Source organism: Ochlerotatus camptorhynchus, unplaced genomic scaffold (assembly GCF_037179485.1).
Source record: "Ochlerotatus camptorhynchus isolate MF236.1 unplaced genomic scaffold, CSIRO-AGI_Acam_v1.1 ptg000313l, whole genome shotgun sequence".
Lineage (NCBI taxonomy): Eukaryota > Metazoa > Arthropoda > Insecta > Diptera > Culicidae > Ochlerotatus > Ochlerotatus camptorhynchus.
Window position 1 is genome coordinate 144480 of NW_027040801.1, and position 23220 is coordinate 167699.

At 42.0% G+C, this 23220-nt stretch overlaps 1 protein-coding gene across 1 annotated transcript in view; it reads left to right on the forward strand.

Moving 5' to 3' along the window:
* Positions 1 to 11499: 11499 nt before the first annotated feature.
* The window catches only part of LOC135707509 (glutamic acid-rich protein-like), a 44475-nt gene continuing 32754 nt past the window's right edge, over positions 11500 to 23220 (forward strand). Inside the window, exon 1 of the mRNA XM_065229355.1 lies at positions 11500 to 11617. Within this exon, the coding sequence (XP_065085427.1) occupies positions 11500 to 11617 (118 nt within the window). The remainder of the gene's footprint in view (positions 11618 to 23220) is intronic.

Below are 23220 nucleotides of genomic sequence, written 5' to 3' on the forward strand. Positions count from 1 at the left end.
AACTAATAACATATTTGTCTTACTGCGTAAAATTAAGCTTCCCTTCATATTTAAAATAGTGGACTATACTGCCAATACTCGCATAATTGTCCCATCTTTGCTTGATTTCCTATTCATATGGGACAGTTATGCTATTATGGGCAGTATAGCAATGTATCAAAAACAACAAGTTTTCAATATAATTCCTGTATTTCCACCAGCTCACAATACAAGGCTGATTTTTTATATGAGGGTAAAATGAACATGTATTGGGGGTAAAATGAACATACAGTGGGGGTAATATGAACAGATGCTGGGGGTAAAATGAACATGTAGTGGGGGCATAATGAACATACAGAGGTAGTTATCTTTCAACGATTACGTAAACTGTAAATCTTCAACATAGCTTTAGAAACAACATTGCTTACGTTTTCAAAATGAATACCGGGAAATGCCGAGTTCGCCAGTACTTTCCTCGAATAAATTAAACATCTTGTTTTAAAAATAGGCAAACATGATAAGGTATCCTCATAAAAGCTATTTATCATAAAAAAAATATGGTAAAATGGTTAAAAAAAAACGGTAATTAAGGTACAAAACCATTTATTCAATCAGTAATAATTCATGGAACAAATCAAAATAATGAATCTTATTCAACAATCAACAAATCAAAAGAGTTATGTATCAGTTACATATGCGACATCGAAAACCATCATCGTTGCTACATTTAGCATGAAACCAAATATATTATATTAACAATATGATCCACTCTTCCGCTTAGCTGGCGAACCAAATTTTTAGCGATGAAAGCACCTCTGTTGGCAAAAAGGCTACCAATGTATTTGTTTATCGTCACGAGGGATAAACCAAATGAAAATTTGTTTAATATTTCAAATGAATGTATTTCAGCATATTATTTTATTTGATGCCAAAAGTAACATGTCGGACAAATTTTAAAGTAATAAATATACACAATGTTATTAATAAAAATAATGTGACTCTTACTTTTGTAATAAGTGCTATATTCGCACCCCTCGATTGTAATTGAATGATTGTTGCTGGCCTTTTTCAACGCTAGATGGCGCGTGCGGGTCGCCATTGCAATATTTGGAAAATGCATGAATGGATCATATTGTTAATATGATATATTTGATGAAACCAATTCAAACAGGCGAGGCATTTCCTCCACCCATAACCATCACTTGAATCAGAAAAAGAATCACCACACAATTCGCATAAGGTATCTTCGCAACGTTCATCATTCTTTGGTAGTTTTCGCCCTTTCTTGATCGACTTGCTGGTTTTTGTTGGTTTTTGTCATCTATAGCCAGGTCTTGACGGTAGCTTTCGGTGGTTATCTCCACTGCCTTTTCCGATTTACGCTTTTGTTTTGTTACTCTAGGAATAGACATCTTCGGCAATGGTAAAATTTGTGACGGTGTGATGTTGAATGATGAGTTCGGAGCGGTTTCAGAAGCTGGATCAACTTGAGCGACAACAGAAGAATCTGGTCTACCAATTAAAGGCTCGTCTGTGCTATCGTGGTGTTCTGGTGGAACAACTGAATCAATGGTAAAAACTGGAAGTGTTACTTGCTGTACTGTGGATTCATCAACTACCATCGGACTTGTCACTAGCAGAAGCAGCCTTGAGAAAAGCGGCACCCATCAATTCGGAGACGTCACATGAAGTCCTCAGAAGCTCTCGCGTAGTAACTTTTAAATGATCCCATGAAAGCCACATCCAAGGGCTGCATTTGGTTACTGCAATGTGGCGGCAACACGAGAACTGTAACAAAATTAGCACGAGCTCTTTCAGCAAATGCCAGATTTTTGGAGTGGGAGCTGTGACCATCAATTATCAGGAGTGCAGGGTTTTCCTTCGTAGGGTTTACGTTTACCAGAAAGTGGTTAAACCAGTCGAGGAAGATTTCACTGGTCATGTATCCGGAAGGATTGCAGTTGAACTTCGTCCCATTCGGTGCTCCTTTTTTAAGCGCATCGTGCATGCCTACTCGGGGGAAAATAATGTAAGGCGACACATGTTGCCCTGACGCGGACATGCACATCATTATGGTGGTTAATACCAGTGATGCAAAATATCATGACACTCACGTGACACTCGTCTTCGCATCAACCGACTATCGCTTACAGATCGTTTTGTCGCGCAGTGAGAGTTAGATCCATGGCAAACAACAATCACCAGTAATGGTCGCTGCTCACAAGCGAATCGTTACACTCGCTGCTGATAATGAAAAGCACAACGAAAACAGTAAAGACTTCTGCAGTACGATCATGAGAAAAAGCGAAACGACTGAAGAAAATGAAAACAATGCCTTCGCATTCCAAGTTCGTCTCGGCAGGCCCGAGTGTGTGAGTTACAAACAAAGCAGGCAACATTAAACGGAAGCTGTTGGGCTCACTCACCAACACACTCACATAAGCAAGCAAAGCAGCCACTGCTTCAAAACGAGCACCGATGAGTGTCGTGATTGTCAGGAATGACCAGATCGGTGATGGATCACAACAGAAGACGAGATTCACCAATTGCTTTTTACTTCTTTCGTCAACTTGATGGATGGTCATGGAGAGAGCTTCGACGAGCACATTGATATGAATGTACAAAGCGTTACTACCATCAGCTGTTTGATGATGGTGATTGTGATAGGTCGCATCTCTGGTTAATACACCTCTCTAACCCGATGTTATGGACCCTACTTGCTTCTTGCCCTTCTTAGCATCAATTTTCATCTTTTTCGGAGGGACCTGTGTTTGTTACAATGCCATAAGTAAATATGAAATACCTATATTAAAAAAAAAAACTATCAAAATTACCGTGCTAATACCGGTCTCGTCAGCATTGACTATGCGTGACAGAGGAAACTGCTTGCTGTCCAATGTGTCACCAAGAATGCCGTAAAAAGCACCCACGGAAACTTTGTTAAAACCTCTTGCTCGAGCCGCAAATGTAGTTTCAGGTTTCCGAAAGGAAAGGGTTTGATTCCGCTTAAGAAACCCCTCTAGCCAGTTTCTACCTGCCATCTTTAGTTTGTGACTGAACGGATGAGGTAAGCCTTTCGTTGGGTGAATGGCAGGACGGCGTTGAATATGCCCCCAATAGCGCAGCTGGTGCACACGAACTCTCTGTGTAATTCTCTTCTTCCGTAGTAAAACGTGTATTGATCGACGTAACGCATCTGGTTCTTCGTGACGGCATAGTGTTGCCATCTCTCGCACGATCTGCCTTTCATAATTCCGAAGTGAGGTCCTACTGTGCTTTGTAAGCACAGCAGTTTGAGTGCCATAGAGCATTGCAGGCGCAAGGACGGTGTCATAGATCAATCTCCCCAACTCCCAGCTAGGAGTATGCTGCTTCAAGAAATCCATCACAACTCTAGATGTTTTAATGGTGTTACGGCACCGGGTTCTGGTAGTCAGCGGTCGGTCTAATTTAGGAGTTAAGTAGCAGCCCAAGTACTTCAATGTTTTTTGCACTTCATAATTCTTCCCCAAGATGTCCATCCGATCCTGTGTCGAACCGGTGGGATTTCGCACAAGTAGCTGGCACTTGTCTTCATTAATATTTAGCCCAACAGTAGCTAAATATTGTTTTATTGAGGCAACGATGAGCTCTAGGTGTTCCGGGTTTTCAACAATTATTATTAAATCGTCGGCGTATGCCAGGACGATTGGTAAGGTAATAGAGCCACTTTGATTGAGGCAGAATATTCCACAATCTTCTTCCACAGTTTCTAAAACCGCCTCCATGATCAAATTGAACACAAAAGGGCTCAGAGGGCACCCCTGCTTAAGGGGATACTCTAAAGAATCCTTAGCGTGAAACTTTAAAAGCACAAATGCCAGCTTCCACAAAACATACAAATTTGAAATTGCTACTCCTTGTTTGCTGTGCTACTACAAACAGAGAGTAGCAATTTCAAATTTGTATGTTTTGTGGAAGCTGACATTTGTGCCTTTGAAGTTTCACGCTAAGGCTTCCTTAGAGTATCACCTTAATGCCAATGTGACGAGGAGTAGGATGCGAAAGCTCCCCTTGCCAGAGTGTCTGTTCCACATCGCCTCGTAAACATTCTACAACTCGATTGATCACGCCATGCGGTACTCCTTTCCCTGTACATTTATAATTTAAGAAAATGAGAGTGATTAATTAAAAAGAGCTTCTCTTGATGTGTGGTTTACCTTTAAGTATAGCTGGTAGGCATTTGAGGTTAACCATGTCAAACGCTTTTTCGATGTCTAACGACATAACAGCCACTGGAACGCCACCATTCCATCGCTCTTGGAGTATACGCTGAACCACAAAAAGATGATCGAAGGTTGATCGCTCGGACAAAAATGCAGCTTGATGATGTCCTATATTGCCCACATATCTTTGAAGCGTTTCGAGAACCCACATCGCATATAGTTTATAACCAGAACTAGATAAGCAAATCCGGCGATATTGTGATGTCGACACGGGTTAGGAACTTTTGGTATTGGAATAATGAGATTATTCTTCCAAGAATTCGGAAGATTATTTTCGGTCCACACAGCTTCTAACAAATCCTTCAACTCTAGCAAAATAGCGGAATTTGCATACTTCAGGTACTCTGTGGGTATGCGATCTTGGCCACTAGCCTTCCCATTTGTCATCATACTCAGGAGTCGACGTATATTTCCAAGCGTAGGGCTCGCTGGTAATGAGCGACCGTCAGTTTCAGGAATCTGCTCGGGCAATCCGTCTGCATGATCTTCACGTACTGCATTCCAGCTGGTAATCGGGATTGTTGAGAAGCGCACTATACTCTTTCGTTTGCGGTGTTTTTTGAGGTACTTATGAGTACGGTTGATACGGGCTCCGTAAGGATACCTGTGAAGGTTTTTAAAGAATTCTTCGCATTTTTCTCGTCATAATGCTGTAGTTTAAGTTTCAAGCGAGAAGTAACGTCAGATAGTTTAGTGGATATTTTAACCGAAGGTTTCCACGACATCCAGAACCTATATTTGCATATCAGTGCCACCAGTTTCCGGCAGTCCCGACCAGGTGGTAGGCGCCCTTTAATTTGAATGGCCTGTTTTGCAGCCTTCCTCATCTTCTGGACAAGACCATCCCATGCATTACTTACCCACAAGTGTTTATCGGACTGTGACTTCTGGAGCTCTTCGTGGTACACTCTTTGAGCATCAGAGTGTTGCAGGATTGAAGGCTCATCCAACGGAAGGAAGTGAGGTTGTCGAAATCGTTTTAATTGTTGATTGCATCTAGGGTTTGATTTAGCACCTATTTTTCGGTTTAGCATCATAGACCAGGTTATCATCTTATGGTCAGTTTTGACACCTCCGGGTTTCTTTGCTTTAATGTCGCGAATGTAATGCTTGGATACAAAAGGATTTATTATATGATCTAGCTGTGAACGTGTTACACCGTTAGTCCATGTCCATAACAGTGACTTGTCGGACCGCATGGATCGAACTACCATATTGTGCCGTACCAAAAAATAACGTAATTGTACTCCAGATTGATTGCTCTTTTCGTGACATGTAATTCTCCCAAGACAGCTTCTCTCTCGCTCAGTGGAGTCATTGTAGGCAAGATGACTATTAAAATCACCGACCAGAATAACGAGTTCCTTGTCTGAGCAGCTCGCATAGAATCCACCAAGCTGTCCCAAATATGTCGAATTGGTTTTATTTGGAGCATGCACATTGACCACTATCATACGGTAAGTGGTAAGGCCAGCTGTATAATATACGTTAGCCGTCAAGATAAATGACCCAATGCAATTAATATCGTTTACATTAACATTGTGCCACTTGGAAACCAGAATGGCCAAATTGCGTTTTTTGTTTTTACGAGTGCTCCCAGTTAACCAAATATAATTCTTAGTATCGGATTTTGCTGCGTCAATATTAGCCTCCTAAAGGAAAGCAATTCCAACCCCGTCATGATGAAGACAATAATCAATTCCATTCCGCTTCTCGCGTGTTTGACAACCCGACACATTCCAGGAGACCATTTTTGGAAGGCAATCGTCATTATTGTCTGAGCCTGATTGCACCACAGAAGATCAGGCTACGACTTCATTAGCAGACGATGATTGAACGGGCAAAGGTTGGGCAACCGAAACAGTAGTAGGTAATGTAGGCTGAATAAATAAGGAATTATCAGATGCATTGACGCCAGGAGTAGGAATGAGAGAGAGGTCAGTAGCTGGTGTTGACAGAAGCAGTTTCGTCGGACTACCATCCTTCGTTGATCCGACGAAACAAGATTGAACCCCCAAAAGCTCTCCAGTTCTAGTCTTCTTTGCCGGAGGTGACAAGTCAGTGGTTTGCAGTACGCTGCCACTGATGCAAATGCAGTCTCTTGTTCCCAGATAAATCCTTACACGTGATAAAGTGTCTGAGTTGACGGTAAATAGGTGCCGCTCATCTGTATCTTCGCTATAAACAGTTATATTAGTGTCAAACAATTCAGAGAGAGCAGACAGAATCTTGTGCGCCGTGTCTTCAAAATTGGATCGATTAATTACACTTTGGCCTAGAATAAATCAGGCAGAAGTTATTAGCAACGGTGCAAAATCTACAGATGATATGATTACCTGAATCTGAGTTTGATTTAAGGTGGGCGTATTTAAGCATCATCGAGTTTAGCGCAGACACTTCTTTTTCACCCGGGGTTATTGCCAACTGATGAAGGAAAGATCGACAAACGGCCAGGTGATCACAAAAAGGCAGGACATTAAGCACATGTCCAGCTGTTGGAATATCAACTGACCCGGCAGAATCTTGGATGTCAATATGAGCACAAAAGACAACGCTGTCGTAGTGAGAGCCAGTATAATAAATAGCGACTTTTTGAGAGGTAGCGGTCCCTACGGGATACTCTCTAAACCGACCGGTGCGTTCTTCCTAGATGGTGATACTGACGTTGTAGAGTTCACACGCAATGGATAAACATTCCTCACCACCCCAAGTGCCGTCGTGAGAAAGCAACTCTAAATATTTCCAAACACGGTCGTATACGTCGATGAATCCGTGTTTTATTACATCTTCGGCAAACGGGACTAGATAGACCCAGTATCTGGCAAAATTTCGTTGAAGATGTTCAACGATTGATGCTCGCATCTGCGACACCTTATTTGGGAAAACTGACTCGGCAGGATGAATTCCCAGTATTTGGAGAACGAGGCTACCAAATAGACAATTTCCGTCACCTGGGATGCGTTGTAACCAAACTTCAAACTCGCCGATCCGACGGCACATTAACTGGAAATTCTTTTTTGAAAACATATCTTTAATGTTCTGTATACACCACGCACCGAATAATTTACAACTGATTAAGGTTAGGAGCGGTGCGTTGTGCGTGGCAATAATACACTCAAAAAAAAAGAAAGGAAAAAAAATAAAAAGGAGGAAAAAGGGGATAAGGGAAGGGGGAAAAAGGAAAGGGGAAGCGGAAAGAGGGAAAACGGAAAAAGAAAAGAAAAAAAAATCACATTTCAGATGGCAAATATCCATTAGAATTTCACATAACTTTCATGTGGTCTTATAATTGGGAATCGCTCCAAAACACAACATGAAATTTATGTGTCCAGTGAAATGTGTGTGATTTATCACATAGAATAATAATAATAATATGAAAGTTATGTGAATGTCAGATAAAAACATTAATTTCAGAATATCATGTGCGTTAACTTTTAATATGTTTGCAGACAGTGATAGATGCACATGAGGATCCTGTGGAGGTGCCAAGGTATCTTTATCCTAGACAAGGGGTAAGCTCTAAATTCACTATAATCGTCGTCGTCGTTGGCAGTACTATTTGTATATTTTGAATTGATTACCGGTCGAAAAGGCATATGAATTCTGCATATCTTAATCATTCGCTACATAACTAAAGAGAACTTAATCGTAATTTGACGCGAAGCGCTGTGGATTATTGGATGCTGGATGACCCTGGAGGGATCGATTTTGTTTACTGAGCAGAAAATCATGGATTTAACCCCAAGCTCTTCCACAGCACAATAAATCGCCACCATCATTTGTATATTTGATATGGAACATTAACGTCGGAAACTATTTGCATATCAAGCGAAAACGTAGTCCTGTATTGTCGCGAAGCGTTATGGTTCTGAGATGCTCGATGACCCTGGAGGGATCGTTTCTGTTTACTGATCAGAAAATCATGGGCTTAATCCCAAGCTCTCCGTCATGACTCTTAAAATTCATGATCACTAAACAAAATGAATATTTTCTTTCGATAGTCGGCTATCGAGAGATTAAATGAACAACAAATAAACAATACATACTTTTGGTTGCATCGCCAGCTCGAGGTGAATCCTAACCGAATATCCTACCCAACCCTCCAACTCCGTAGCACTTATGAGGGTGTCGCTAAGTCGGTGGCCTCTCGTTAAGTAAGTACTACATCAACATTTCCTTCCTTATCCCTAGTTATGGTAAAGATGGGCGTGGCCGGGAATAGCGACAGTCATGCTTCTGTTACTCTTGTTTAGATTGGAATCAATGTTTACTCCCCAGCATTATTCCTGAAAGTAGTCTAGCTGAGAATTTCAGAAGAGACGTGAGTGTCGCTAGTATCCAATCTACGAAGTATATCATAACAACGCTAACGCTAACGCTAACGCTAACGGATGAGGTAAGCCGTTCCGCTCAGCTAACTCATATGCCAGCATTTGAACATCCCTCATAGTGATGTCATAGAATCGGGACTGCAGATCAAGCAAATGTTGCACTAGTTCCATTTCCTGTTCAGTAGAGAACACCGATGTTTTCGATCCTAGGGGTTTCTTCTTCTTCGGTGAAGCTATCCACCTGGCGAGCGTGATCCTTGGGATCTGGTATTTGATAGGTGCAGCTCTTACAGACATTCCGCATCCAACGGCAGGGTTAGCCGCTGCCATTTGTGTGTCTGTCCATGTTTGTCTTTGCGTTTTTCTTTTATAAACCCGAGGCATCCGAAAATATGCCATGATTATACACACTGTTCATTTTACCCCCATCATGAACTGTTCATTTTACCCCCAGTGCATTAGCTGTTTTCGAGTGTTAATTTAAAACGAATTATTGATGAAAATACTTACAATCTTCCATAAATCCTTAGGAAAACGTCAAGTTAACGAAACTGATGGCTATATTTGGTTAGATTTTGATTTTTCACTTACAAAAAGCTTATTTTCTGCGAGCGTAAATAACTTTCACAGTCCGAATCGAGCCGGTGATTTTGTTTTCATTTATTTTTTTTTTTCTTTTCATTTGACAGCTCCTGATTCGTAGAGGGTGTTTCAAACAGCTTAAAATACTCTTCAGATAGGGTTGCTGATAATATGGTTCTGAATTTAACTATTTTTGCCGTGATTTCACTACATGTTCATTTTACCCCACCTGTTCATTTTACCCCACCTGTTCATTTTACCCCCAGGCCCATTGGCTCATGGTATCCATATGCAGTCCGATGGAATCTTGGTTGTAGTAAGGATGATTGCAGCAACAACCTTTGAGGAACACGGAAGTTTAATTGTGAAAGCAGTTGAGGGCAGCCCACATTGCCATTTAAAAGTTTCGCTACAAATTAGGCTTGTTGCAGTTTTCTTCTGTGATCCAATGCGTCCAGGTCCAGTGGCATGCATCGGTCTGCGGTCCTGCTTGGTCCAATGTGCATCTTCGCACCCTGCGTCGACGGCGCTCCAAGTTACTGCAGCGATATTGTTGTCAACGATGTTTGTATCTAAAGCACCAGTTTGACGAAGCTAGTTGAATCTATCGTGGATACAATCGTTTTTTCGTACGAAATGTACGTTAAAGCTATGTCCATTTAGAATCCGGAATAATAAAATCATCTGTATCTCGGTAACGGATTGACGTACAAATAAGGTTAATGCATCAAAACAAAGGTAATTCACTGAACTTTTAAGAAAAAAAATTTCAATACAAATCATTTCTCTTCGTTTCTGATGAAAATTCGCACTTTCTTCTTTAATCCTCCCATCAAACGCTGCACACTTCCGGAGTCAACTTCCTTGGCACATTTGTTCCACATTTTGGTCATCTGTATCGCGTCCCGAGCCGTTTTTCCACTTTTCTTAAGCTTCCGCTTCACTATTGCCCAAAATCTCTCGGTGGGCCGGAACTGCGGGCCGTTGGGTGGATTTATGTTTTTATCGATGAAATCTACGACGTTGTTATCGCGGTACCACTGGATGATTTCCCGGCTGTAGTGGCAACTCGCCAAATCTGGCCAAAACTTCACGGGACCTTTATGGGCTTTAATGAAAGGTAGTACGCGGTTTTTGAGGCATTCTTACTTGTACAGCTTCGAGTCCATCGTCTTATTTGTCACGAATACTTTGGTCTTTGCTCCGCAGCTGCATCATCAGTTTTTTGGCAAATTTTTCCATAAAAGCAAACTTAAACTTCGCAGCAACATCTCCTCGTGCCGTCGCCATGTAGAATTTTTGACCAGGAAGCTGTCCGAAATCCATTATGACGTAGGTTTCATCGTCGATGAGCATCCTTGGTACTTCGTCAAAACCTGCTGGTAAAATTTCCGAGCTCGAGTTTTGGTGGCGAAACTTCGCTTCAACGTTCTGTTTGGTTGCTTGCTGGCTCGATAAGAACGATATCCTGCTCGCAAACGAATTCTTCGAACGGTACTGCGAGCAGCAGCGTATTTTTGTGCGATTTCATTATCTGATAGTCCAGGGTTTGCTCTGACGGTTCTCAACACCTTCTGGTTCAGCTTGCGGTCATATGTTCCACTACGACGCTAACCTTGAGGCACTCGATCCACGCTCTTTCGCTCCCTAAAACGTTTGAGCACAGCATATACGGTTGATTTGACGATTTTCAACGTTTTTGCTATTTTTATTGCGGACCACGTTGGATTATCAACGTGGGTGTGCAGAATTTTCTCTCTCCTCTCGGCTTCCATCTGGAATAATTTTTGACTCACTGCACGAAACACCGTGAAATTTATACCACAGAAAGTGGGCGCCTAGGTAAACAAACCGCTGTAAAATAATTCTTGCAGCGGTCACTTTCCGTGTTGTAGCTGTTGAGCTGGTACCAAGAGACGCGGTAGATCTTGATGTATTCAACATCAACACAGCGACGGTTGAATCAGCTCTACAGAAACTCAAGCAGTCTTATCAACCTGGCCCGGATGGCATTCCTTCGTGTGTATTCCAAAAATTTTAGTGCACTTTTGGTTGCTCCTCTTCAAATACTTTTCAACCAATCATTGCAGCAACAGTGGTTTCCTTCTGCTTGGAAGACCTCCCATATGCTTCCAGTGCACAAGAAAGGTGATAAGTCAGATATTTCTAACTACCGTGGGATAACTTCGTTGTCAGCTGGATCTAAATGCCTCGAAATCATCGTCAATGAAGTACTGTTCAGCTCTTGCAGGAACTACATCAGTGCCTTTAAACACGGATTATACTCCAAACGATCAGTGGACAGCAAGCTGTGTGAATTTACCTCTTTTTGCATCGGCACAATGGACGATGGAGCTCAGGTTGATGCTGTATACACCGACAAAAAGGCTGCTTTCGACACCGTGAACCACGATATTCTTCTTGCCCAGCTACTTCGACTAGGCGTTTCCAGCAGAGTATGTAATTGGCTTCGTTCGTACTTAAGCAACAGGTAGCTCGTTGTTAAAATAGGATCAACAGTGTCTGCTCCGTTTACTCCGTGCTATGGTGTGCCTCAAGGCAGCAACCTTGGCCCATTGTTATTCGTATTATTTTTCAATGACGTGACGATCCTTTTAGCAAATGGGGGACTGCTGATTTATGCAGACGATTTTAAAATTTATCTCGTAGTACGAAATGAAGCCGATTGCAGGCAACTTCAAGAGTTACTGGATCGATTCGCTCATTGGTGCAACTCCAGCTTCCTCAAAGTGAGTGTATCTAAGTGTTGCATCATCTCGTATCGGCGGTGCAAAAACCCTATTCTGTACAACTACACGATCGATGGACAGGAACTTGAGCGCGTTGATAAAGTGAAGGATCTTGGATCACCAACTCACATTCAAGATGCATTATTCAGCTGTTGTTGACAAAGCCAACCGTCAATTAGGATTCATTCTAAAAATCGCGCAAGACTTCAATGATCCACTTTGCTTGCGTGCTCTTTATTGCTCTCTAGGTAGATCAATACTAGAATTTGCATCGATTGTTTGGTCACCGTATGAAGCTGTGTGGATCTCCAGGATCGAATCTGTGCAACGTAAATTTGTCCGGGCTGCACTACGAAGTCTACATTGGCGTGACCCAGTAAACCTACCGCCTCAGGAGCATCGTTGTGCCTTGCTGAATATCGAACCGCTGGCAAATCGTCGTAAGATGCATCAAGCTGTATTTGGAGCTAAGATACTTCGCGCAGAGATTGATAGTTCAGCCTTACTGAATCGTATGAGGATTTATGCCCCAGAGCGAGTGTTGCGGTCACGACAACTAATCCAACCAGCTCCGAGGAATACTTTATATGGCTCCAATGACCCTTTGAACTCTATAAGCATACGGTTTCAAGAAGGGTATCATGTTTTTGATTTTAATATGTCTACAAACACTTTTAAACAACGTTTACGATCTCTGCATATATTTAATTAAACTAGGATTAAGAATATTTCAATAAGACCACGATGTCAGATGATAGATAACAATAATAAATGTGATACGACAAAAAGGTGGTAAATTCATTGGATCGCGCCACGGCAGGCTGCGCAAAGCCAACCTCAAAAATCTCTTCTGAACACGTTCTATTCGGAGATTCCACACTAGCTCATATGGAGACCAGACCACAGATGCATTCTCAAGCATGGACCGAACTAAAGAGCAATATATAGTGCCTTCAAGCAGTGAGGGTCTTTGAAATCTCGGGCAATCTTCGAAATAAATCCCAGTTGACGATTCGCCTTAGAGATAACCAAACTAGTGAAGATTGAAGGTCAACTTTGGGTCCAAAAGAACACCAAGATCACTCATACGTTTTACGTTCTACTCTGCGTTCTTGTCAATGCAGTAGTCGTAATGGATTGATCTCTTAGAGCGGTGAAACGTCATCTCTGCACACTTTGGAACGCTGATGATGAGCTTATTGCGACAGCACCAATCCACAAACAAACCTAGCAGAGCTTAAAGACGATGACTGCTACATCGTTGAAGAATAACGTGAACAAAAGTGGACCCAGGTTACTTCCCTGAGGTACTCCAGAGGTGCTGGTAAACGTAGAAGAGACACAAGATCCTAATCGTACTCGAAGAGTTCGTCCAGTCAAGTAGGAATGTAACCACGACCTAAGTTGCTCAGACGCTCCTAGTCGGGAAAGCTTGAATAACAAAACCTTCTAGTCGATTTTGTCGAATGCGGCTTTCAGATCAGTATATATGACGTCGACTTGTGCCTTATTCTCCATCGCGGTGATGCATGTACTGGTGAAATCCAAAAGGTTAGTAGCTACCGATCTACCGGGAATAAATCCATGCTGGTCAGTTGAAATGTAGTTCTTCGAGCGATTCAGGACAAATTCGCGCAAGATGATATCAAAAAGTTTGGACGCTGCCGAAAGACTGGTGATACCTCGATAGTTCTTAATATCCCATTTATTGCCAGCTTTGAAAACAGGGAACATTTTCGACTGCTCCCACAATGTTGGGAATTTTCCTTGCTCAAAGGATGCATTCAATATGGCTGCTAAAGGTTCTGCTAAGGCAGCTGAGCAACGGCAGAACACCACTGCCGAAATTCTATCTGGACCGGAGAGAAGTGAGGTTTGCTGCTGAAAGTACCATATCCCGAATTACCTCACATTCGTTCCACTAAGTCACTAGGCGTATCAGAGGCAGCAGATTCAGCTTCAACGTCACTTGTCATATTTTTTTATCGAAGACAGATGCAAAGTGTTTAGCAATCATCTCACACGCTTCGCTAAGATAAATGAACTCTTTCCCATCGAGTAGCATGTTGAACGGTATACTCGAATCTTTCCTTTTGCTGTTGACAAAGCTCCAAAAATTCCGGGGGTTACGCCGTAAATTCCACTGGACTCTGAGGACGTGTGATTTGTCGGCACTGTTAAGTTTAATGTAAGCGATACTGGCACGCTTGAAGTCTTCGTGTCAGCTGTTCTGTGACGACGTAGTTTTCTCTGGACTGCGTTACGCTCACGCTTCAGAACGCTAAGCTGAGAAGTACTCCAAGCTGGGGAAATTGGTCGTCTTTTGAGAGAAACATTTGATTCCAACCAATGTTGAATAATGCTACAGAAACGCACAGTCATCTCATCAACATCAATGCATTCAAACACATCGGCCCAGTCTTCATCAAAAATATACTGCAGTAATGAGACATAATCAATTTTCTTGAAGTCTAGAAGCCCTGCTCTATCATCCATGTTGCAAGCTGGGTGAGATGGCCAGTCAAGTGGACCAGGTAGCGACAGAATTAAGGAAGGATGGTGAGCATCAATAGGTAAAAGCGGCACAGCGAATTCGTGGATATCGAAATCATTTTCACCGTTGCAAAATACCAAATCCAGCGTGCGGCCAAGTTCATTTCGGACTGTATTGTGTTGACTGAGATTAACGAAATCCATTCCATCAACGAGAGCAATACTTGCAGCGGTCAGTGAAGATGTTTCGGTGAGGTAGACCCTGTTGTCATCGATTCGCCACAAACAAGAATCTTATCCTTGTCGCACAACACTTTGACTGAAGCGATATGCGCTTCCATAACTTCGACGTCGTGACTTCGGTCGGGTGGGATGTACACAGCGCATATTTAAATATACACAGCTAAAAAAAAGTAGTGTAAATTTCCGTTACTATGATGCACATAAATGGAGCGTCATATATCATACAAGTTTAGATTATAGATCGTGTAAATTTATAAGACATGTCATGCAATATTCCATATATTGTATGCAACCATAGAGGTAACTCTAAGACTAGAAGGTCCCGAAATAACGTGCTCAACTTTTTGGCTCAGCTCTGGTACTCTCTTCGGTCCCAAGCTAATCGATTCACCCCTCGAAACATAGGAAATACCGAATAACCCCTCATTTTATCTGTCAAACTTTCATAGCGAATCAAAACAAACATAGCGTAGTACTAGAATTTCGACTAGAATGGGGTACGTTAATCGTTTGCTTGGGACCAATAGGCTAGTCAAGTAGTGAGCCAATTTAAAATCGATAGTTTCGTATTGATTGTTGATGCAACTGTCCACTTTTGTTTGCAACATTTCTTCCAAGCTGCTAGTTTACGTGAAAAGGAACTTTACATATATGAATGTTTGCATGGATGGATGTTTACATCGCCAGTAAAATTCAGAATTTTTTGGTGTGTAGTCTATAGCCATGTAAGTCCAATGATACACAGACTTGTGCCAGTATAGTACCGTGTCTGACATTCGCAAATGAGCTCACATAAAGTTGCGTCACAGCTATCAGCACGCCACCAAAGCATGTTTTATCGCTGTTGCGAAAGTTGCGAAACACGTTGTAGCCAGGTCCAAGAATCTGAGTCGAATTGATGCTATCGTCAAGTCCAGTTTCAATCAAGATGATAGCGTCATACTCGCATCAATTTTTGTCCGAATTTTCAGTTGAACCAGTCGGTTGTTGCTCTTGAGGCGGTGATGCGCTAGAAGCAACGGACGAATCAGGAGCGGAACTGGTGATGACACGAACATACTTGCCTTGAGTTGCGGGTTGGAAGACCCCTTCTCCAAGCCCACACACAGGTCCAGGACGAGTGTAGGACGATGGCTGGATTAACTCCACTGTGGCGGGAGAAGAAGGGGCTTCCGTAGTGCTAACTTCAATGCGTCCCAGAGTGTTCAGGTGACAGCCGGGCGATGCATGATTGATGGTTGGTAAAGCGCTAGAACCAATGGACGAATCAGGAGCGGGACTGATCATGACACGATCATACTTGCCTTGAATGGCGGATTGAAAGTATAATCATAAATAGAGTTACCTCTATGGTATAATCATAGAGGTAACTCTAAGACCAGAAGGTCCCGAAGAAACGTGCTCAACTTTTTGGCTCAGCTCTGGTACTATCTTCGGTCCCAAACTAATCGATACACCCCTCGAAACATAGGAAAATCCACGAACCCCTCATTTTATCTGTCAAACTTTCATAGCGAATCAAAACAAACATAGTGTAGTACTGGAATTTATACACACGGTACGTTAATCGATTTGGTTGGGACCAATAGGTTAGTCAAGTAGTGAGCCAATTTAAATCGTTAGTTTCGTATTGATTGTTGGTATAATCACGCGTTTGAATACATCTCAATTTTCAGATTTGTGCTGTCAGTTTTTTTTTTATTTTTTAGTATCGATTGGTCGGACTACACGGCGAATGAGAACGAAGCTACTGCAGGTCAATTGCTGCTACTACTACCGCCGGTGGGCATTTTAAGTCGAGTTCTTCCTATTTTTCAGATTGTAGCATTGCCCGAGTAGCATGACGATATTGCAGACAAGATTCATCTTCCACTTGCCGGTTTGGTTCTTGGTTTTGGCAAACGTCTGCCAGAATGACGCACGGCAAAGAACTGTCTTCTCCTGGATGGACAACTTCTGCCATCAGTCACCCTTCTCCAGGCTTCCAAAAAGTACAGCCACCTCGCGACAGTTGGTTTATACCTGAATTGACTGTTGCTTTGTGTGCTTTACTACCGCTTGCTACCGTACGTTCAGATCTGAATTCGAAGTGTATTGGTAACAGCGCACGCACGAACGAATGAAAGCTGTATTAGAACAGTCGCATCTATACCCGCTTTGCTAAAATCATCGTGCTTGGAACGTAGTGAACCGAATTGGCTGTATTTATGCATTTCTTTATGACCAGGTTCTCAATGTTTCTGTCGTCATAACAGCCTTCACAAACCGACGACATCCCTCAGCTTACCCAAGTGGCTGTCACGAAAAGGCTGTCACGAGACATTATATACAATTGATATACGGCAGTGGAGTATGGAAGAAACCCAGAAGAATGATCCCGAACAGATATGTCGGCCCGATGTCGGATCAATGTAAGGTCATTTTATGGTCGACGTCGGCCAAATGTCGGGTCAATGTCGGGTCAATTCTGTGTTTATGTCAGGTCAATGTCGGGCCAACATCGGGTTGGGGTTTGGTAGAAGTCAGGTTGGTGTCGGGTAGGCTTATATTTTTCGCCGGAGACCGTGCGTTTAAAAAAAATATATCGGATGAAAATTTTGCAATGGGTAGCACGAACGTGATAGCAACCGAACGAGCTCCGGCGCCACACTGGTAGTGTAGTAGCAGTTTTACGACATACATACAAACAAAATTTCAAAGACAGCAGCAACGAATCGGCAGTTTGACGGACTGCTTGTTGTATGTACGAGGAAAGTTACGAATGACGATCCGAGGCTGTCATAGCCGAACGAACAAAATACATGACTAAGAACAAGCTGTCGTGAACAGCACAAGACGGCAACGTTGCATGTCGTATAAAAGCCTCACTGTGGGCTGTCGCTTATAGCTCAATCTCAAGGCTGTCGCAGGAAAAAGAAAGCGACAGCCGTTGGAATACTGTCATGAGGCGGTACTTTTGGTATGCCTGCCCTTCTCCTTCCTTCGAGTGCCATTTCCTTGAAGCGGATGACCAGCAATCAGCTCGTCGAATATTATCACGACTTTTTTCCGGCCTTGACTTGAAAATGTAAACACACAATCTCAAAAGTCATAAGTGCAGGGTTGCCAAACTCATGGGTTACTGAGACTGATAGCTTGGTTGCCATACTTCGGTACGTTCAGTTTTCGGCACAGATAAAGTACTCGGCACAGATTGGGATGCGCAGAGTTGAATACCCTTTGACTTAATCCTATCAACGTTATATCAACTCTGTACTCATACAATTATTACAGAAACAAATATACAGTGTTCGCTCAGCTGTCGACATAAGCACGTGTGTCACGCGTTCGTATGTTCGTCTGTACTCGGCAGCAACCATTGTGTCTTCATTCCTTTATTTAACGTCGGTCTCTGTTCCGGAATCTAATTCCAATCACCGACCGACATTGATTACCATCCATTGACTTAAATCGAATGTGTAAGAAGGCATCTTCCACACCTGTGTAAGATATCGCACCCATTCAATTCAACACACATGGGTCGAGACCAACGGCTCTACTTCCCTTCCTAGGGAAGACGTGACCAGAGATTGTTATGCCTCAGAAAAATCCCACCGACCTCGGCTGGGATCGAACCGACAAAATCACAAATCGACCACGTTTTGATTGATGGAAGACATTTCTCAACGTTGTAAAAAATATTCGGTACCGACGCCCGCCACGGTACAATCTGAATCCGTTTCCCTCCCTTAGTCTTTTTGCGCAAGCGTTCTCAATACACAACAATCGTCTATTACCGACGATATGTGCTTGTACCGCAACCACTCAGTATCGTCGGTAATAGACGATTGTTGTGTATTGAGAACGCTTGCGCAAAAAGACTAAGGGAGGGAAACGGATTCGAAACTCATATGTCATTAGCCAAATACATCCGTAGACCATAGGTCCACCGTTGTATAATTGGCAATGCACCCGTGTACTGAATGGGAATTGTGGGTTCGAATCCCACCGGTGCCCTTAGATTTTTTCGCAAATTTTCTCACACGCACGTCTCTTGCCGATGATATGTGCTAACCTCTCAGTATCTTCTAACTGTCGCATATAACACATAAAAAAATAGTGTAGTAGTAGAATCTCGGCTAGAATGGGGTACGTTAATTGTTTGCTTGGGACCAATAGGCTAGTCAAGTCGTGAGCCAATTTAAAATCGTTAGTTTCGTATTGATTGTGTGCAATATGACCAATATTGAAGAAGGGGAACAAGTGAGAATGTGAGAACTACCGAGCGATCACCATTCTCAACGCATCGCCGCTAGCAAGCAGATTTGTGGGAAGTCATCAAGCCGGTTTTGTGGACGGGCAATCGATAACAGACCAAATCTTCACTGTGCGGAAGATCCTCCAAAAATGTCGCGAATATAAAAGTCCAACACACCACCTATTTATCGATTTTAAACCCGCTTAAGATACTATTGACCGTGAACAGCTATGGTTTATGGACGACAACGGTTTTCCCGGGAAACTGATGAGACTGATCAAGGCTACGATGGATGGTGTACAGTGCTGCGTTAAGATATCGGAAGCATATCATAATGCATTCGGAGTTGTGTTCGGAATATATATACTCTGGAGACTACGGGATTGTCCACCGGAAGATCCGGAACATCCATAAAAGTGGTCAATTCATGGAACTGATCCTAGAGCTCCGCGGTTTTTTTGAAATAACTCATAAACGTTTTATCAGAATGAATTCGGAGTTGTGACCGGAATATGGACCCTGTGGACCGATGGTTCACCGGAAGATCCGGAACTTCCGTAAAAGTGGTCAATTCATTAAACTGATCCTTGAGCTCTGCGGATTTTACGAAACCACTCATAAACGTCTTATCAGAATGAATTTGGAGTTGTGTTCGGAATAAAGACTCTGGAGACTACGGGATTGTCCACCGGAAGATCCGGAACATCCATAAAAGTGGTCAATTCATGAAACTGATCCTAGACCTTCGCGGTTTTTCTTTTAACCATTCATAGACGTCTTATCAGAATGTATTCGGAGTTGTGATCGAAATATGGACACTGGGGACTACGGGATGGTCCACTAGAAGATCCGGATCATCCGTAAAAGTGGTCAATTCATGAAACTGATCCTATAGCTCCTCGTTTTTTTCAAAACCTCTCATAAACGTCAAACTCAAAAAAAAAACGGTGTTGAGATAGGAATATGGACGCTGGGGAAGTTGTGACCGGAATATAAGCCCTGGAGACCACGCGATGGTTTACCACCAAATTTGGAACATCTGTAGAAGTGGTAAATTCATGAAACTGATCCTAGAACGGTTTTTTCGAAACCTCCTATAGAAGTCTTATCATAATTAATGTGAAGTTATGACCGGAATTTGGTCACTGCAAACTACGAGGTGGTCCACTTAAACATCCGGAACATCCGTAAAAGAAGTCAATTTTTGAAACTGATTCTAGAGCTTCGCGGATTTTTCAAAACCACTCATAGACGTCTTATCAGAATGAATTCAAAGTTGTGACCATAATATAGACCCTGATGACCACGGGATGATCCACCGGACGACCCGGAACATTCATAAAAGTGGTCAATTCATAAAACTGATCCAAAATCATTCATTGACATATTATCAATATGAATTCGGAGTTGTGATCGGAAAATTGACCCTTAGGTCCACGAAATGGCCCACCAGAGGGTCCAAATCATCCGTAAAAGAGGCAAATTCATTAAACTGATCCTAGAGCTCTTCTGATTTTTCGAAATCACTCATAGTTATGACCGAAAATGGACCCTTGGGACCACGGGATGGTTCACCATCAAAATAAGGAACATCCATAAAATTGTTCAGTTCTTGAAACTGAGCTTAGAGGGCCACTTTTTTCGAAACCACTCATTGGCGTCTTATCAGAATGAGTTTGGAGTTATGACCAGAAAATTGACCCTGGGGACCAGTGCACAATGGTCCCAAGCCGTATTTAGGAAGACAAAAATGATAGCGCCCAAACCATCACTTTCAGGTTTATGGTGTCTTGGGGAAAGTTTCTTCGTATTTTTTTTTATGTTAGTGAAATTATGGTGGTCCATAAAATTTGTGAATTAAGAATAAAAACTTTTTAATTATTTGAGATGGACTAATGCCGTGTTTTTAAAAGTTGTATAACAATAAATTTGAAGCAACTTTGCTGCAGACATCAAATGTCTATCGCTTATGGTTCATGAGTTATGATTATTTCAAACGAGCAGGTTAGGGTGGCCCAATTAATAGATCCATGTTTTCGAAGAAAATCTCAATTAATTTTCTAAAAAAAAAAGATAATACCCTAGTTGCTTCAGCAAAAATATGCGTCATCAAAAGTTCTAAATGTGTTTACAACAACATTTTTACGAGAAATGAACTTATTAAAAGATATTCAAAGAAATCTGTTTTCTAGGGGAAACTCTAACCTGCTTGTTAAAAAAAAAAAAACAAAACTCTTGAACCATAAGAGATGGAAACTTGCTATCTTCAGCAAAATTTTTACGAATTGATTGTTCAACAACTTTTTAGAACATTGCATTGGTCTATCTCAAATAATAAAAAAAAGTTTGTATTTTCAAATCATCAATTTTGTGGACCACCCTAATTTCACTAACATAAAAAGGTCGGCCAAAAAGTTTGAAGAAACTTTTCTAAAGACACTATATACCTAAAACTGATGGTTTGGGCGCAAACATTTTTGTCTTCCTAAATATGGCTTTGAGACCATTGTGCAGTGGATGGTCCTCCGAAAGAGGTCAATTCATGAAACTGATCCAAGAGTTTCGTATTTTTTTTTGGAAAACTCTCATAGACGTCTTATCATTATGAATTCGGAGTTATGATCGGAAAATAGACCCTGGAGACCACGAATACTCCTGTGGAAGATAACAGACGTCTCATCAAAATGAACTCGGCGTTGTGACTGGAAAATGGACCCAAGGGTCCATTGGATGGTTCTCCGGAATATCCGAAATGGATAGTTCAAGAAAACTGATCTCAGCACTCTGTGGTTTTTTTAGAACTGCTCATAGATATAATTTTTCTATTTGTTATCATGGATGATTTCTAGGTGGTAGGGGAAATGGATGTAATGTCGGCCTACATACCCCTAATTTGGGCCCATACATAAATTCAGCAATCGACTAAAACTTCAATAGCGTCCATAATATCCATTAGTATCATTCCAATGACGCGTTCATCTAGATAAAATTGATAAATAGCAGATTTTTAGCGATGGGCCCAATCTTAGATCCATAGGTCAACATTAGAGCCATTTCCCCTGTTTAAGTATTCAATAACTTCTAGGCGCGTTGAACGGATTTTTTGAACATTATCCCTTGGATTCCTTGGACTTCTTTCTCTTGACTTCTTGGAGATCTTTCTTTGGAGCTACTAGTTAACGAAGGACTATCTTTAATGTTTAAAGGGTGATACGGTCAAAATTTGGTCAAGGGAAAACGCGTGTAAATCGGTGAAATCGTTTATTTAAAAAATCAAATTAAATTTCTTTTTCAAGTTCAATTAGTATAAAATTCAGGAAAAATATTCAGTTAGGCTTCCGCTTTTCCAAATCCGAATTGCCGGGCCTTACGCTTGACCCCTGCCATCAGATTTTGTACAGTCACCTTGTCCACCTTCTTCGCCGCAGAAAGCCAGTTTGCCTTGAACTGCTGCTCGCCCTTAGCAGTTTTTTTGGTCTTCTTTAGGTTCCGCTTGACAATAGCCCAGTATTTCTCAATTGGGCGGAGCTCTGGCGTGTTGGGAGGATTCTTGTCCTTGGGAACCACCTGCACGTTGTTGGCGGCGTACCACTCCATGGCCTTTTTACCGTAATGGCAAGATGCCAAATCCGGCCAAAACAGTACGGAACAACCGTGTTTCTTCAGGAAAGGCAGCAGACGTTTATTCAAACACTCTTTCACGTAAATTTCTTGGTTGACAGTCCCGGAAGCTATGAAAATGCTGCTTTTCAAGCCACAGGTACAGATGGCTTGCCAAACCAGATATTTCTCGATGAACATTTCAAATGGTCCTATCTGCTTTGATCGATTCTCTTCATCGACTTTCTCTTTTCATAACCACTGCCATGCAAACAGATTTCGCGCTAATTCTACCACATAGTTTGATAAAGGAGGTTCTTATCTAGCGTACAAAACGTCAAATACAACAGGGAAAGGTTTTGCAGCTTAGTTATTAACGAAAGAGAAAGTCGATGAAGAGAATCGATCAAAGCAGATAGGACCATTTGAAATGTTCATCGAGATTTCTTTGCGAACTTTGACAGTTTCATGTGCTTGAAAACATCTGCTACCTTTCCCCTTCCTTTTGCCGTATAAAACTCCTGTCCCGGAAACTGCTTGTAGTCGGCTTTGACGTAGGTCCATTACCACGCAGTCAAACTTCGTCAGCATCGTCGTGTACAGCCTCCGGGATCGCGCTTTGGCCGTCGTATTTTGTTTATCATCGCGATTTGGAGTCACTACCTTCTTGTAAGTCGATAGTCCGGCTCGTTTTTTGGATCGATGCACGGTTGTAGACGATACACCCAGCTTATTTGCGG